An 18,541-nucleotide genomic window follows, 5' to 3' on the forward strand; every position below is an offset into this window, starting at 1 on the left:
TATATACACACACACACACACACACACACACACTCTCTCTCTCTCTCACACACACACACACACACACACACACACACACACTCACGCAGCAACATGACTTCTGATGTCCAGGTTTTACTCTATTTCTGTCCACAGAATAGTTGGTTTTAGCATGTATATGTTACCATGTGTTTTGCCTTCCCTTTTAAAACCTCCCGATTATAGCTTTTTTTGTTTTCTATCTGTGACTTCAGTTTCCACAGTGATGACACTGTAGGACGCTGGTAGTGAATGCTTGTTTGGAGTAGCTGTTTCTGGAGCTTTACTCTATTTATCTGGGTTGGCTGAGCACACAGCTATCAGTAACAGAGCAGCGTTAGCCTGGTTTAAAAATCACAGAGGCAGAAATGGCAGCCATGAACCTGGACCCACATCATACTGTATATACACTGCACACACGCTCTCGCTCCTTCTCACTTTGTTTCTCACTCTAGGAGACCTATATACACACCTTCATACACACAATACACACTTATATACAAATGTGCAGATACTTTCTCACAAATACACAGACACACAAATGTGTATATGTATACTATATACACCTGTATGCAAAACAACAGCAACACTCGCACTCATAGGTCCTTCCCTCCCATACTTCCGATGTTCCGAGTCGATGCTTCTCGGAGTTTACTCACGGAAGACCCAACAGGAGAGGCGGGGGGGGAGGGGAGAGGACGTGGACAGAATCAAATAGATGGCTGGACCTGATTGCTCCAGAATTCTGTTTGTGGATCAAACGCTGGGAGAAAATGGAGACCTCTCATTCCTCAGACCCTTTGTTTCCCAAACTTTTTTTCATCTTCAATCGCCTTGCATCGCCCGGTCATGTTTTATATCGGCCTAATTTGAACTGCCAGGTATTCTAAGTGTCCGGTGGAGATTTTTCTGTGATCTTTCAGTTTGAAGTCAAGTCATCTAATATTAAATGCTTCTTTTCGTGTCTCGCCTCAAAAATTCTACAGTTAAAAAAAATAAAAAAAACGTTATTAAGCAATAACCCCTGACTACATGAGAGAAGTCAGACATGACAATTACATCTAGAGTGTCCCCAATGCAAACTCTACACTACGCTTATCAGACGTTTTAAGAGGAAGATTTTTATGGTCTTAATGGTAAAGAAGCCCATTACAGTCAGTCTGTCTCCGGCGGTTGCTGAGGGAGAGAGTTCCAGCGAAATTGAACGGCGGTTGAAATAATGCTCGCGGGTGCTTTGAAGCTGGGGATCAAAGGTGAGAAAAGGAATAAAAGATGACAAAACGTCAGCAAAAGCGGACGGTCTACAGACAGAACTTGCAGGCACAGGCTGCAATTACGGGCCTACATAACATCGACGAGGACAATGTTTGATATTTCCTCTTCATCCTTTGGCAGTGGTATCAAGTAAATTTTTATACCGAGTGCCACTTTATATTACCTCTTTGACTTCAGCCTGACATGGTTTTAAGTCTGTCTGCATTTCATTTGAATTAAAGAAAAAAGATCTCCTCTGAAATATTGGTCTGCTGGTTGTTTGGTGATTAGCATTAATCACAAGCCTCTGATTTTGGTCTAATCGCACAAATGAGTATGTAAGATTGCGGGTGACGATTGGCTGAGTGTCTGTTTTGCATGTTTCTCATTTCACGGTTTCGCAAATATGATTTTAACAAGTGTATGGAGGAGATTTCTTTAAAAATTCCTTCTGTAGTGTACAGTGGCACGTTACTGTTCGGAAAGCAACTGCCATTCTGAAGGGCTATCAGACAAGATAGCACGATAATTTATATCAGGTTTTGTAATTTTGTAACTGGAAAACATAATTTAATAAGCAGTGTTGTGAGCTGAGGGTGTTTGGCCTGTTTGGCTTGTTTCTCTGGCCTATTTTTTTTTTTAATCATCTTCTAGATATCAACTGCCATTATCCCTGTAGATGTGTCGGAAATACCAGCTTGATTTCCCCACTGATGGGCACCTTTCAGGCCCCGATCAAATGGCCCTGATATTTTTATCAGTCGTGCGAGAGCGACGCATTAATTGTGGAGCGGGTAGAAAACGGCAGGTGGGGTATTTTAATCTCGCGTGAGTAAATGCTAAAGTGGAACGGGAACCGAGGCGCAGACGTGTAAAATGGAGGATGATTGACAGGCCGATGCGGTGAATAGGCGTGAGGGATTCATGGGAAAGCATGACGGACAGGAACGAGCCGTTTGGGCGACTGGGCACAACTTCACACAGGCTCCGAGACAATGGTGACCTTGATGAGAACTGGAAGGGCCGGGGAGATTAACGAGCGCCACAATGCACCGCTTCCTCTCCTGCCACCCCCCCCCCCCCCTTGTGATTCTCCTTCAACAGGCCTTTACATAAACTTTGGTCAGAGAAAACAAAATGGCAACCGTTAATGTAAACTTGTTGTTACAACCTGGTTGCTTCTTCCTGGTTTGGAAGAAGGCTGCATGTTTACCTTCGGGAGCGACGACTTTGCTGTGAGTTGGGACACAGTGGACAGATAATTGGCAACCTGATACAGTTCACTGTAGACAGTTTATAGTCCCCTCTGGTCTTTTATTGGTCTGGGCCTTGTGCCTTTCAGTCGCGTCTTCCACTTGACCTCACGGCAGGAATTTGGCTGGTGCTGGCCTACACTCCTAGCAGGAATGTTGGTTCTAAGAGTGCAGCATGGTGATGCTAGCCTACACTCCCAGCACAGGTGTTTTTAAGAGCGTATCACAGTGGCGTTGGTTTTTAAGAGCGTAGCACGTTGATGCTAGCCTACGCTCCTAGCAGGGGTGTTTTTAAGAGTGTAGCACAGTGCCGTTGGTTTTTAAGAGCGTAGCACGTTGACGCAGCCTAGCCCGCACTCACTTCATCAGCGGGTGACGGTCCACAGGTGAGCTGTGGCAGGTGCAGAGGTGAGCTGTCAGCGCTGAAACGGCCACCCCAGAGCTCCGAGCAGGTGTGTGAGTATGAATGAGTGTGAACAGGGCCGGGGGCCCCTCTGTGCGGTTTGGGAGTCACGGTCTCCACTTTGAGGTGCAGCTGAACCTTCTCTCTGAATTCAGCAGGAAAGGTGTCGGCTGCTACAGATGAGCCTCCATGTTTCAGTGCTCTGTTGGGCCTGCAGACCGATTGGGTGGGGGTGGGGCTGGGGCTGGGGGGGTTGTGGTGGTAGGTTCACTGTGAATCACTGTTGATTTCCTGACCCCCCCCTCATTCGTCGGGTTAACACTGATTAGCAGAGCCATAGGCTCGCACTTTGTGCGATTAATGGATTTTCCAGCAACGTCTGGCCTGAGCCGGCGAGATCGTGAGATTGTTTAGGTTGGGAGTTTCCGCAGCGAGAGCTTAGCCAGATGGGATCAGAAGGGGCGTTTGAGCTTCTCTGAGAAGCTGTTTGTTTCATCTACCTGCACAACTGGGCCAATTCATCCCGTAGCTGCCGGTGAATCAGGATATACTTCTTTTTTTTTCATCGAGTTTACATAGATAGCTAACGAAGCTCTCAGTTAATAGTTCTTCAGCTTCTCAAGACGTCAAAGATGTGCTCAGAGGTTTATGTTGTAGGACATAATGCATTGTGGCCACAGGCTAATAACATGCAGTGATGTGTAGCAGCTTTCGTTAATGTAGCTGACAAACGAACTGGTGCCTTTGGGCAATATTTGCTTTTCCTAATAGCATGGTTCAGTGGGAGAATAAAATTCAGTGAAAATTGCAAACACAGGCCTAGATTCTGATTTTAAAGCCGCTTACACACTGCAAAAACCAAAAAACTAAATCAATCTTAACAATCTTATCTTGTATCGAGAATTAATATCTTATTTTGATTACCTTTTTGCAAAGACAAAAAGGATTGCCTATGAGGTGAGAATGTTTTCCTCATTCAAGCAAAAAGTAACTTTAAAACAAGTTCATATCTCAACTCTCATTAAAAGACTAAAACACTTCTTAAGAACGACCCTTTTTGCAGCGCACGGTATGTACTCAATTTCCTGCCAAATCTGAATTTCCCTGGCATTCATTTTCAAATGTTTACAGCCTCTTTTTTTTCGCTCCACACAAAGAAACGTTACATTACCGACATTCCCAAATGGCAGTGTTGGACGGTGAATTCTGAGCGAGGGGAAAAGTGAGTTTAGCTTTCAGAGGAGCCCTCGGTGCTGGTCTGAGCAGGTCCTGAAAGGCTGCAGCTCAGGGCTGGCCTGGTTTGTCAGCGTGGAGGAGGCGCGGTGATGGGAGGGAGGGCGCGGAGCTCCACGTTGGGCTGAGGCGGACTGGGCGGGAGGGCCGGGGCTGATTTATGGAGAGGTGCGCGCTGTTTATAAAGAGGGTTTTGTTTTCCTCCCCCTCACAGTAGCTGCACCCTACTGGGAAATTCATTAGGCGCTGACATCATCGCCCTCCACTGCCACTGAAAGAATATCATTCTGCTCTCAGTACCGCCCTTTTCTTCGTTCCCTCCCTCCCTCCCTCCCCCTCTCCCTCGGTCGCTCTGAGGGCCTGCATGCCAGCCATGCGATCCGTGCCCCATTCACGTACACACACACACACACACACACACACACATACTCATCCTCCCCTCACCCCCTACACACACATACACACCAAAGGTTTGGGGAATGTTTCCCTGTCACTCAGAAGGAGCAGAAGTGGGCTTGTGCGCGTGTGACTGTGTGTGTGTGTGTGTGTGTGTGTGTGTGTGTGAGAGAGAGATTGTGTATCTGTGTGTGCCTGTGGGTGTGTGTGCATGAATGTGCGCGTGCATGTGTGTGACTGTGTGTGTGTGTGACTGCATGCATGTGTGTGTGTGTGTGCTATGTGTGTGCATGTGACTGTGTGTGTGTGTGTGACTGTGTGTGTGTGTACTTGTACGTGTGCACTTGTGACTGTGTGTGTGTGTATATGTGTGTGTGCGTGCATGTGCATGCATGTGCATGCGTGTGTGACTGTGTGTGTGTGTGTGTGAGACTGTGTGAGATTGTGTGTGTGTGTGAGACTGTGTGTGAGACTGTGTGAGACTGTGTGTGACTGTGTGACTGTGTGTGTGTGAGACTGTGTGTGTGTGTGTGTGTGTGTGTGTGTGTGTGTGTGTGTGTGTGTGTGTGTGTGAGACTGTGTGAGACTGTGTGTGACTGTGTGTGTGTGTGAGGCAGAGGACAAGGGGGTGGGTGAAGTCAGGTAGAATGAGGAAGTGGGCGGAGCCTGCCGCGGCTCAGTGAATGAGCGTGTCTGTGGAGCCCAGGCAGAGAGGCACGAGTGTGACCGGGGATGTGCACGCAGCCGCCAGACACACAGCCGCTTGGAGAGAACGCAGGAGCACACGCATTTCTGGGCTTTACTTCGTCCTCCCTCTCCTCGCCCCGGCTACAGGAGACCTCCTCACTCTGCTGGATTTCTGGACCGTAAAAAACACAGGGTCACTGAGACGCACGAGGGGGAGAAAGCAGCCCTTTCTGCCCTGCATGGATGATTTCCGCCGCGGCGTTTCGCCTTTGAGAAACGGAGAGCTTTGGTTCCAGAGGGGCGGGTGAGGAACCCAAGTCTTTCTCTCGACCCCGTGCCGGAGGGATCTGCGTGTCGGCGGAGAGGAGCGCGGAGAGCAGGGGCAGGCTTTTTGAAAAGCGAAGCGTTTCTTCTGCGAGGAAGATAAATCGTTGTGGAATCGATCAATTCCCATCCCCGGGCTCCCTGGAGACGGGAGTGTGTGTGCAGCGTCTGCGTGTGTGAGCGTGCGTGTGTGTGCGCTGGAAAGGATCCCTCCAGTTATCCGCGGTCATTGGCGAGACACATGGCTCTCTTTGTCCGAGCCGCACATTAGCCTCCCCCCCTCCCTCCCTCCCTCCGTCGCTCCCTCCCTCCCTCCGCTCGCGTCTCCTTCTCTGTCGGATCCTTCCGGAGAGCCAGCTCCTCGCATGGCTGTCATCGGTTTAAACGGAGTGGGATTCTCCGCCTGTCCGTGGATTACACTGTTTGCCGAGGAGAATGTGAACCGGGGCCATATTTGCTAAAGCTTGAAAGTGGGTTTTTTTTTTCTCTCGCCGTGTTGTTTTTTTTCTCCTCCTTGCCAACCCAGCCTCATCAAAGGTATGGCACTGTGTTCCTTCATGCCTCTGCTGTAGGACGCTTTGACAATTACTCACTTTTGCAGCGTAGACACCTCGCTCGTCCTGCACCTTCGCATTAAGGGATAGAAACGGTCTTTAATTTTTGTGTTGTTTTTTCTTTGGAGGGATTTTTTTGGGGGGTAAAAGGGGGACAATGTTTGCTTCAGAATTTGAAGCGGTATTTTTCTGCCTATGTCTTCTTGTGCTTCTAGAATCTCTGCCCTTTTGCAAGTTATTATTTCAGGATTTTTCTGAATTTCCTTTATACCGTTTTGTTTGGTCTGGAAACCTCGTTCAGGATAGGGTCTAGGCTGGTTGTAGCATATGTTGCCTTGTTCCTGTTCTTAAACCAGGTGAAGTTTTGCAGCAAATGGCGAGGAAAATGTATGTCTTCTGGAAAATGTGTTGAGTGGGCACAAGCCAAACTGGAATGATTATGACCTTTGTACCATAATAATAAGGATGATAGTGTAAACTGGAGCTCTGGAAAGTGCACTTCGCGTGTTGAGGACGTATTTCTCGTTTCGTTCAAAGTGTTTTGCTGCTTATTTACCAAAGGTGTGAAATAAAAGGAATGCTGTTCTCAAGCATGTCCTGCAGCCTTGAGATAAGTTGTGTTGATGGGTTCTTTTCATACGAGGCTCTTAAGTTCTGGACTAGAAATGTGCTACTGTGGTTCAACTCAATATTATCAAAATACAATTCTGCGTTATGTTCTAAAGAAAATGTACTGGAAATATGTGCTACCACCGTGGTGGTGTATAATAATTGTTTTAATCTTATCTTAACATGAATAAGCACACAGTTTTGAATTGCACACCAGCACCAACACCAACACCAACTACACCACTGTGTACAAAGTCATTTTGTGATATCAGTTGCATGTTTTGTGAAGATTCTTAAGTTTCTTACTTAAATTAGCCAGTCTATCTTAACCACTGTGTTGTCACTAAAGAAGGATTTCATTGTACAAACACCATGTTCAATTTTGTAACAAATGTTAGTACTGTAAAGTAGCATGCTAATATGTTGTGCAGGATTCAAGTCAGAAAAGATGACTTTTTGTATGGTTCAACAGTGCCATCAAGTGGCGGTTTGTAGGAATGCTATGCTATGCAGTGCTATGCTTTTATCTCTAAGCAAGGTTGGTGTGCCTTTGAAGATGAAAATGCTTGATGTAGAAGGTAGGAAACTGACGTTTATTTCTGTGTTTCAGGGCTCCGATGCCAGCTCAGAGAAGCTCTTCAGCACTGTTACTAATAAAGGTATGAAACATTTTACATTCAAATAAGCTGCGTTTGGTATGAGCGAGCCTGTCTTGAAAAAATACATATTTTACAGTTTCAGGTTTGTAAAAGGCGCCGTTTTATCAAAGTAGCCTCCCTCTCTTTTTTTTTTAAACAAGGAAAAACATTGGAAAGTCCCAGTTGTTCGCAGTTTTTGTTTTTGTGTTGGATTTGGGATTCATAAGTGCGATGTAACGGAGCTCCTTGAATCAGGCTGCAGGGAAGCGTTCTTTTTTGTATGAAATTGCCAGCGCCGCGAAGCAATGATGTGTTACCGCGTATCTGCTTTCATTTGCAGCGTTGCACATGTGTGAAATATCAATCTGTGTTCATTCACTCTGCACAAGACTGAAAATCCATTTCTTTTTGCTCTATTAAGTGGAACAGTATCGGGTGTAATTTTGTGGATGATAAATCCACGTAAGCTTACATTCACGTGTGAACTGAATAGATGCAGCGTGAAATGCTTAAACAGGAATGTCGTGATAAGTGCAAACAATAGAAAACGCGTTTTAAAAAAAACATGTCTGAATAATAATTTAGCGAGAAAAATTAAGTGCAGTGTAAATTTGAGTATCTGATTCTGGCTTACGACATACGCTTTCTGCAGATGTCTTTATTGGGTTGTGTTAATACGGATAGAATAGGCTACGAGGCGGCCAAAATTATTCGGTTGGAAGGAGCAAGGGCCGGGACATCTGTTTATGAGCCGTTGGCCTACGCCACATGTGACTGCATTGTTATGTCACTAATTTGCTGTTAAAAGCCTTGGAATTTGAGCGTTCTCATCTTTTTTTGCGCCCAGGAGCATATAATGGAAGCCATCTCGGTGAATGGGCATTCCTGGGTAATGGTTGGTTTCTAGGGTGAAGGGCCTCGCCGGGGGTGAAAACCGCGGGGCTGATTGATGCAGACGAGGCCCTGCGCCTCTCTCCACCGCCTTTCTTCTGGGGGGCTCGAACACATTTCCCACATTCTCATCTTTGTTTACTTACAGAGTTTGATTTGTGGCATCCATCGGGGTCCTGAATAGTTGTGCTTGACAGAAAGCCTTTCTTCGGGGACACTTCTTCTGTGGTGATTTAGTTCCCTTGAAAGGATTAAGCCCCCTTTGTGCGGCCTAAATCAACACAGGACTTCTTTTTATATATGAAAAGCTCTGCTTGGGAAACAGTACACAAATAAGCTTTTCCTCGGTCGATGGTGGGTTACTCCTTTGCCCTCGATTTCCATTTAAATGTCTTCCTTTCTTTTTTTCTCCTCCAAGATCCCTTCTTTCTGCCATATGCTAATTACCATGGCTGACCCGAATAGCAAGTCAGAGAATCGGCCTAAATCCAGGTGCACAGAACTTGTCCCATTGGTATTTATATTGTGGGTGGGACTTTGTGCCACTGGAGAGAGTGCAGGGGTAGTTTTGTTAAAAGGGATTACCACTCTGGTTTCTCCTCGGGAAAAAACGACTTGAAAGGAGACTGAATTGTGTGAAGATAAATGTCAATATTTGCCGGGAGGCAGGTGCAAGGGCTTACACATTTGTTTTGTGGTTTGGGTATTTTTGTTGGTACACATGAAATGTTTATTAGGGTGTTTCATTCAGCGCGGGCGGGAAGGCAAATGTCACTGCCAGGGAAAAAGGAAAGGTCAAACAACTGCCAAAAACGGCGACTTTGACTTTGGTTTCCAGGAAGGAAAAAAAATGTATCGCAGCTACTAATAGGGAAAGACATCTGGGCTAGTGGAGAAAGTGCTAGCGCGAGCTCTTTGGTTTGCATTGAAAGAATTAAGAGTATTTTTAACTGAAAAGAAAGATGAAGTGTAAATATTAAATGAGATTATCCTTCTTCATGCACGTCAAAGAAATTATTCTACTTATAGGAAGGGGGAAAGATATTTCTCACAGAATAATCATGATGTACAATACATAATGTGACATAAAGTGAGACAATTAATTCTGTGTTAACTGGATGTGTTTTATTATTTGTGAGCTTCTTCAGAGATAAAACGGATGTTCCCCATTAATTTATAATTTTTCAGCTGTTGCAAAAATGAATCTATGCCATCACCCTCATATTATAGTCTATAGCCTATTTCATGTCATGTGTAATTTAAACCTAATTTCAACTCTCTGCAGACTACAGCAAAGCTCTGTCCAATGATTCTATGGATTACATCTAAACTCATTTTATGCTTCTTTAGATCTGACCACAGTTAATCTAATCTTTGCAGTAATTTTTTATAAATTGTACTGTGTAAAACCGACCATTTCTGCTCACATATTAGCTTCGGATTTTTGCAGCAGCACTTTGGAAATGCATATTGCATTTTGGTGGGATTTAAGTGTTGCTGGGTTTGCTGATGAGAAGCGGATTCGCTAGGCTTTATTCTGGCTTTCTGATGTGTGCAATGGCTTTTCGCTGCTACACCTGATTTGACTGTTCCGCAGAGCACTACATAGTAATTACTGTCATTACAGTACTTATTGTTGTAGCGAGTTGACTGATTGCTCGCCGCCTCCATCTTGTTTGCAAAGAAATCCAACCACTTTGGGTTTTTCTTCTTTCTTCAGAAGTGATTTGTTTCTTCCCCTCTCCCCCTTTCTCACCCCCCCTCCCCCCCGAGCAGCCCCCCCCTCTTCGTGTGTCACCCAGGACTTCCAGCTCGGTAATAGACGCTGTGTATAATTGTGTGTTGTGTTCATTTCACACGGCCTTGCTTTCACTCCTCTGTCTGGATCCAATTCACTCAGTTACCGCTCCAATTAACTTAGAATTATTAAACGTTAACAGTAATTGCTGGCTCTGTCGAAGTGCCCACAGATGTCAACCGTAGAGAGTTTTTTTTTTTTTTTTTTTTTTTTTTTTTAAACCTAATCACTCGACGAAATGGAGAAAGTTCAACAAACATCAATTAATGGGGCAATCAATGCGTGTTAGCGGAGAGCTTGTTATCGTCCGTGGGTTGATTCAATTTATTTCATCTAAAACAGGAAGGTAAATGTGGCAGTATAGATAAGATAAGAGGCTGTTTAGAGGAACCGTCATGGCTGCAGGGCTGTACTGCAATGGCTACAATAATGGCAAGAGTTCATTGTCAACAGATGGTCCAGCTTCGCTAATAGCTATCAAATGATGATATAGCCATTCCCCAAGCACCATCTTTCACTAGCTCTCTCTCTCTCTCTCTCTGTGATGATGTCATCCCTAATTACCCACTTAAATAGCAATGCATCTTCAGTGACAGTGAATCTTAAATGTATCTATTTGAAAAGCGTCTTCGTTTGAGGTGTTTAAAACATCTACAGATTATCCCAATGCTACTCAAAAGGAATAAAAACATGTTAGGAGAAGTTTATAGTGATACATTTCAGATCGCAGATTTCAGTTTATTCCTATACCATGCGTTTTACGTAGCTAAACCGTGCGCAAAACAAACAAGCTGGTTAATGTTTTGTTTTGTTTTTAACAACACGCCTCCTGTCGAAGTACACTATTTATTTGACGATTAGATAGCGACGATTGTTGAAGTTATCTGAAAACGAAACTGAACTACGCGAGGAAAAAGATCCTGTGCGAGAGAGAACTATCCCGGTGGGTGACGCAAGATGAAGTGCACCCAGCTGAAGAGGGACCCCTTCAAGCGCGCTCGTCGTGGGCAGATTGAGTAATACGGTCTGCGAAAGGTGCAATTTGCAGCGGCGATGACATTGTTTGAAACGGGAGGGGCTGTTGTGAACTTTTCGCAGATAGCGCGATGAAGAGCCCCCGGATTGTTTTCAAGAGCTCTCTGGAAAGCACAATGGCCTGTGAGTGCATTAGCTTCTTGATAGCAATTAAGTGCGGGAGCCGAGTCTGTCCTCAGATACAGGAAACGGGGGCGGGGGGTGCGGTCTAAATCTAATTCTCACAGTGAATTTTAAAAGGTGTGCTCGTTGTTTTAAGGTCAGAGAACAATACATTGCCTGCTTTTTATAATTTTTTATTTTATTGCCATAACGTTTTTCCCTGCCTCTGTTGACTGTTGTGGGACTTTTGGGCATGGTTGTTTGTGAAATCCCCTATATAAATACATTTTGGTTTGATTTAATTTAGATTTTCTTTATACCTTGATTGTTGTGTGTTAGCCAAAGGTAAATTACTAGACTCAAAAGACCATAACAAGATTATTTTTGCAGAATTACTGACATGACTGAACAGCCATTTCTCTAAGTAGAGGCTGTGGCCACGAAACAGCACCTTAAAAAAATATATCTGTGGGTTTGTTAAGGAAAATTAGTAGGCTCAAATTACCTTAACCAGATTATTGTTGCAGAATTACTGGCATTAATGAACTGCCTTTGCTCTCAGTACAGGCTGTGGCCTGTGGAAACTGCCTGGGCACACTCTTCCCTGTAGGAGCAGAGGTTACTCCAACAGCCTTCCTCTGCACTGCCCTGACCCCCGCGGCATTAGCGGGTCACAGCCGCTGATCACACGGCCCTCCGCAGTCAACCGCAGACCTTCAACATTCCTCTCCTGTTGTGTTGATAGAGCTGCCGCGGCGGCCATTTTGTTTCCATGGAAGGGGGGGGGGGGGAGCTGTGGAGGGAAGAGATTTTCGCTCAAAACTGCAGCGAGAGGTCATATTTCACAGCTGTGAAAGGATCCGTGCCAGCGGTGTCTCATCTCTGACACTGGCAGACAGAGGTTAACAAATCAAGGGCTTCGCCCAGTGATTTAGAGCAGAGACCGGGAAACGGTGTCTGCCACCCACACTCACTGGCTCTCCTTCAGGGCTGCTCTGGGAGCGACCTGCAGACGTGGCCGCAGCTGCCCCAGTCATGGATTTTCTCTCTTCTGCGTTGTGGTTTAGCAATATAAACCTCAATTTTCCTTGAAGTAATTCTGGTTTAAGTGAGATGTGAAGCAGAAAATGTGTTTTTTATATTGCCAAGTGGGCTATTTCCCCTTCGGGGTTTTCAGTCTTTGGCCTGTTTTTTGTTTTGGTTTTTTTTTTTTTTTTTTTTTTTTTTTTTAGCGGGAGTCCATTTTGTGGTTAGTCTACAGCACTTATTGGTGTTGTTCCACTGTGCTATAAACAGGGTGGAGTCTGTGGAGGACCATGGCTTTCTCATCAAAGCCCAGAGTTGAAAGTTGACGGTGTCAAAAAGTAAACCCATACTTCTTAATGCACTCCTGTTGCTACGAGGTGGGCTAGTGGGGTTGTGCAAACACCCAGATATCACCCATACCGCGCTAAACCCTGGCCGCCTGGATCCTATCTCCCAAATTAAACCCTATACTCCAAACAAAAAAACGTTTTAACGTGCGTTGCTGGAAAGATAAGGTTAAACCTTTCATCCTCCTCGTTTCTCTGTAGCTTTGGAGTGAGACTGGCGGTTTTCTCCGATGAGCAGGGGATTAGCATGGTGCATGAAGGCTCAGCCCTACACTCTGCCCTTGCTTTGAGCTCTCCCACTCAGCCATTCCAGCTGCTGAACAACAGGCCTTCCGCCACGCTAGCGCAGAATGCTACACAAAAAGCTTATCTGCACCAAGGCTAACCTGCACTTGTAACAACTAGGGTTGATACAAGGAGGTATTTGAACAGATAAGGAAGGGGGTTGGCGAATGCTTTTAAACAAAAGAGGCAAGGCTGTGTCTCACAACCATACTTTGTTGCGAAGAGACATTTCATTCTTCTTGCGAGCGCTTCATAAATGTTGTTTTCGGTTATAAATGCTGAAGTCGAGGGAATCTGTTTTGTGTGAACGGACCAGAGAAGTCTGTAAATGCTTAAGGTTTATTAAGACTGCTGCAATAACACAGTTAGCTTACAACACAGTAATTCGGTTCATAATAATAATTTCTTGGACATTTTCTTGCAAACAGTTAGTATTGATCTCCCTTCCAGAACATTCATTTCACGGATCTTAGGGGGTGTTTAATCCGATCGTCAGCAGGTTCCCGGGGTCGCAGACGGGCTGTGCGTTTGAGTGTGAGCAGGACAGACAGGAAGCTGGAGTGTGTGTTTTCGAGGTGTGTTATCCGCCCACCGGAGAGGCCCGAGTCGTTTTTAAAGTCGGCGCTGGCGGTTGGCTGCCACTCATGGGCGCGTGATTGACAGCCTCCTGCCACTCGGCGAGGCAGGCCTGTCACTCGCTGGAATAACGAGAGCACCCCTCCTGGTGTTGTCTGGGGCCCCAACATCAATTAGCCCCACTGGCTGATGATCTGCTGTGACATTAACCAGCCAGCTCGCTGTTGCTGTTTTGATTGTCTTCGAGCGACTGTTTCCCTTTCCTCACCTCCCACACACACACACACACACACACACACATATATATATATACACGCATGCGCACACAGACGCATGTGCACACACACACACGCACGCATGCACGCATGCACACACAGACGCATGTACACACACACACACATATATACACGTATGCACACAGACGCATGTACACACACACACACACATATACACGCATGCACACACAGACGCATGTACACACGCACATATATATATACACGCATGTACACACACACACACACATATATACACACACACATACATACGTATATGTACACGCACACAGACACACATATATATACACACAAACAGACGCCTGCATACGCCTACACACTCGTATACACACAACAACATGCAAACATAGACATTGGCTCACACACATGCAAGTATGAACACATTCACACTTGCAAGCGTGCACTTGCTCAGTAACTCACACACGTGAACACATCCACACACTCTCTCTCACACTAACACTCACACGCATGCACACACACGAACACATCCACACACTCTCTCTCACACTAACACACACATGCACACACACGAACACATCCACACACTCTCTCTCACACTAACACACACATGCACACACACGAACACATCCACGCACTCTCTCTCACACTAACACACACATGCACACACACAAACACATCCACGCACTCTCTCTCACACTAACACACACATGCACACACACGAACACATCCACGCACTCTCTCACACTAACACACGCTCACACACATGCACACACACACGAGCACATCCTTGCACTCTCTCTGACACTAACACACACATGCACACACACGAACACATCCACGCACTCTCTCTCACACTAACACACGCTCACACACATGCACACACACACGAGCACATCCTTGCACTCTCTCTGACACTAACACACACATGCACACACACGAACACATCTACGCACTCTCTCTCACACTAACACACACTCACACGCACGCTACCCAATCACCTCCCAGTACCCTCTTCTGCGGCCTTGGCAACCGCAGAGCTCCTCGGGTTTGTTTTGTCCAATTATTCACATGTCAGTCAAAGGGGCCGGCGGCGGAGGGGGATCGCTGAGGTGTGTCTGGCCTATTGCCTGAGACATGCCTAACGAGGCCCCGCGGTCACGGCCGACCTGTCAGTTAGGTGCGAGTAGGCCGCCCGGCCCACTAACGGGACCCCCGCGAAAACAGATGGGGTTAAGGGCTGCCGCATTTAGATGTGTGTGTGTGTGTCTGTCTGTGTCTGGGTGTGCGTTTGTTTACGGTCCACGGCCGGAGTAAAGTTTCACCTTTCTCCCGGCTCAGTCGGACTGGATTACCTCCCCACGGTGTTGCTCTCCCTCGCCCTCAGATCTCATTAGGCAACCGCTGAGATCGCCATGGCGATGGTGGAAAGAGAAATATTCACACCGCTGCCGTACAGTACGCCGCGTCTCACAGTGTTCCATATTGATTGTGAATGAATGTGCAATTTAGTTTGTGTTTGTGCAAGGAATTAATTGACGAAGAGCAAGTGATGTCTATAGTGTACATAATACAGCAGTCATTCTGAAGAGACTTTTTATGCCGACTATATGCTGGACTCTTCTCTGAAAGTATTCAAGACCCCCTGTCAATAGCTTGGATTTGGACCGTTGATTGAGTCATTGATCAGAATCCTGGCTAATGAGAGACTTTAAAGGAGTCTTGTGGCAGTTAGATGTGCTTAGAGTGTGATTAACAGGGTCTGCCATAGCTGGCGATAATTGAGAAGCCTCAACATTTGGGCCGGTGACTTTTATTTTATCGAGGTATGGACGGTGTGAAGGGCGGAAAGCCGTGGAACCTCACGAAGGCGAGGCGAATGGGGGGTGAATGGCGGGTAACGGAGAATCCGCCGGATGCCAAGGGATTGGATCGGAGCCGGGTTCCTGCCCGCCGAAGAGGCTGGCCTGCATTTGACACGCGTGTAATCGGAGAACGCGCGGAGGGATCGAGAGCGCACGCAACGGCGGTCCTGGACAGGGGAGAGAGAGAAGGAGGAGGAGGAGGAGGAGGAGGAGGAGGTGGCATGATCCAGGCCTGCTGGTAGAAAGCATGTGGAGAGCTTGGGTGGGATCCATTCCCCCCGGCCTCCCCTCCCCCCCCCCTTTCTTCCGCACCCCCATTCCCAGAGGGTTACTTATTCCAGCTCCCCAAAGCGTAAACATTGAACTTTCAGATGACAGAAGTCAGGGAGAAAAAAAAAGTAGCTCAGAAATGCAGCTGGTGTGTTGGCTGCTTCTTTAAACAAGCCCGGACTGATTAAACAATGGCTTACCACTCCCCCGGGAACCCGAGGTTAGTCTTCTCTACCGGCGCTTTCTCCTAAATATGCAACACCAAAAATAAACACCGCCCGGCCCTGAGGGGGAGATTAGAGTCACCCCTTTCCTGATCCGGGGCAGGACCCCAGCGTGAGCTGCCCTGCTTCCCCGCTCTCCCAAGGTAAGACACATAAATAAATGTATTTTCAATAAGCCGTCTCAAATCCCCGATGGCCCGCCTGCTTGACCTTCAAATATGGCTGGCTTAAGTAATTGAAGCGACTGTTTCGGATGGGCGAGTCTGATTTCTCCGGCTCGAGGCAGGCGGAATGCAGGTCTGGGCTTGGGAGTGGGACGGGGAGAGGGACAGGGTCTCGGCTCCGGAGGCAGGACGGCCTCGTTTGCGCTGGGCGGCACCGCAGCGCCCCCTGCTGGTGGTGTTCAGTGGCACGAGGACATTTGAGGATACGGCCCAGAGGAGGGGCTTGGTGGCGGAGAGTCGGTTATATACGAGTGGAGAGCGAGAGAGTACGCTCGGGCGTTTGTACAAACAAGGACTAATCAACTGTGAAATGTTCCGGGGTTTTTTTTTCCGCCATTCCGCAAATTGGTTCAAGATTTTCGAACCCCGGCTCTGTAGTTTCCTAAGCCGTCTAAACTACACCAACGCGCCAAGGAACCGTCGCCATCTGTTAGAGATTTACGCAGCTCCGAGCGGGAAGCGATTCGATTTCGCGTTTTGAAGTCTGCTGTATGCCGTGTCACGAATGAAGATTTTGTACAAACAGTGACACACAAAACCAGACATTTTAGAAGGCCCCTCTCAGCCCTCCCTGGCGGGCGCGTCGGGGCTCAAAGTTAAAAAAGCAAACCGCTCGAGGCGGTGGCGGGTGGAAGCGGAGTCTCAGCCGCTTTTTAAGCGCAGGCCCCCCGGCCCTCGGAGGTGAAGGGGAGGAAAGGGGAGCCAGTCCCAAACGGTCCGTGTGATGTATTAATCCCCCGTCCCGGGCCGGCAGGAGCGCGGACGTTTCGGGCCGGAGGAAGCGGGAGCACAGAGCGCGCATTGTTCCAGCAGAAACCCAACCCCGCCGAGTCGGGCCGCCGGGGGGATATGGGGTTGCCTCGGCCCCCGGGTTCTTGTTGAGAGAGCGGAGAGGCAGCTGACCGTTTCGGAGCTCCCCCGGCGCAGTTCAAACAAACAGCGGGCCGCTCCAGGGACCCCCCCCCCCTCCTCCCGCTACCAGAGCCAGCAATCACTCAGCCGGCCCTCAGTGCTAGCGGAGGTGAGGCCCCTCTCTAATTTGCTGTGTTGTGTTTGAGGGGACCCGCTTGTTAAGTGGTGGAGCTGCCAGGGTTCGCTGGGAGGTGGGGCGGGTGGGGGCAAAGGGGCCCAGCCCACATGTTTCCCTGACGACCTCCACACCGCAGATTGTTTTACCGCCATTTCAGCACCCCCCCCCCCTCCCCCCCTCCCCACACACACACAGGAGGCTCTAGTTAGCTTCTAAGAACCCCGGAGGCTCAGCATAGCCCACAGACATTAACAGCCGCCATTCTGCTGAGCTCAATCGCTCCAACTCATGTCCGCTAATCCCCCAGACAGAAACCCGACCGCAAAGTAATGAAAGAGAATCAGCCACCCCACACCCCCCCCCTCCTCCGCAGCCAACTCACAGCCAACCGGGATCATCCGAGACGGGCAGGGCTTTCGCCCTGTAATTTAACTCAAATCTCCTGTTTATCTACCCCCATTGTCTCAAATCCCTCCCCTCTAATTTCATCACCGTTTCCCCATCAACCCGGACAAAGCTTGTCTACTCCGCCAGCGTTCGAAGTTTTTGTTTTGTTTTGAGTTGCGCCCTAATTAAAAGCGGAGGAAGTGATGTCGAAAGTGGCCTGAGGGAAAAAAACAAAATGGCCGCCGCATGCTCGTGTGACTCAGGGTGTGGATTGATTAAAGAGGCGCAGGAGATTTATGACTTTACGGGCAGGCGTGCGTCACGCCGGAGACTAGACTGGTTTTTGTGACGCCTCTTTTGTTTCCCCGTTTTTGTCATGTGTTGAAGCTGTTCAGGGGCTGGTTTAGTAGAAGGGGGCAGGTGGGATTCAAGGGTGTTTCCTTTAGCCTCCCTTAAGACAGGGCGGGACAGAACGAGGCCTCTCAAGACTCATCAGTTAGTTTTTTTTTTGGACGATCCCAAGGAGCTAAAATCAGACTCTGCCAATGTGTCAGCTCAAGCTGTCACTCTACTGATTGCAGAGTCAATTACACACACCTCCCGGCGACAGAGAACGGGGGGGGAGCGAGGGAGGGAGGGAGGGAGGGAGGAGTGAGAGAGAGGGGGAGAGCTCCAGGCTCAGGGAAGCTTTCGTTTAGGGAGTGTTACCTGACACCACAGGCGGGCCAGCAGAGGAACCTGCCCAAGCGCAGGCTTGTGTGTCTCATTTTCGAGGCTAAGAGCAGGCGGCTACGCCGGCGTTAGCGGCTCCCCTTTCGAGACCCGTCGATCGATAGCGCCTCCGGACCGCGTGCCGTGGCT

General features: G+C 47.8%; 1 protein-coding gene across 2 annotated transcripts in view; it reads left to right on the forward strand.

Annotated features, from left to right (window-relative positions):
* The window catches only part of auts2a (activator of transcription and developmental regulator AUTS2 a), a 368,537-nt gene that overhangs the window by 317,392 nt on the left and 32,604 nt on the right, over positions 1–18,541 (forward strand). For both annotated transcript variants that reach the window (XM_061248269.1, XM_061248267.1), the window contains exon 6: positions 7,342–7,390. In XM_061248269.1, the coding sequence (XP_061104253.1) occupies positions 7,342–7,390 (49 nt within the window). The remainder of the gene's footprint in view (positions 1–7,341; positions 7,391–18,541) is intronic.

This window comes from Conger conger, chromosome 7, assembly GCF_963514075.1.
Source record: "Conger conger chromosome 7, fConCon1.1, whole genome shotgun sequence".
NCBI lineage: Eukaryota > Metazoa > Chordata > Actinopteri > Anguilliformes > Congridae > Conger > Conger conger.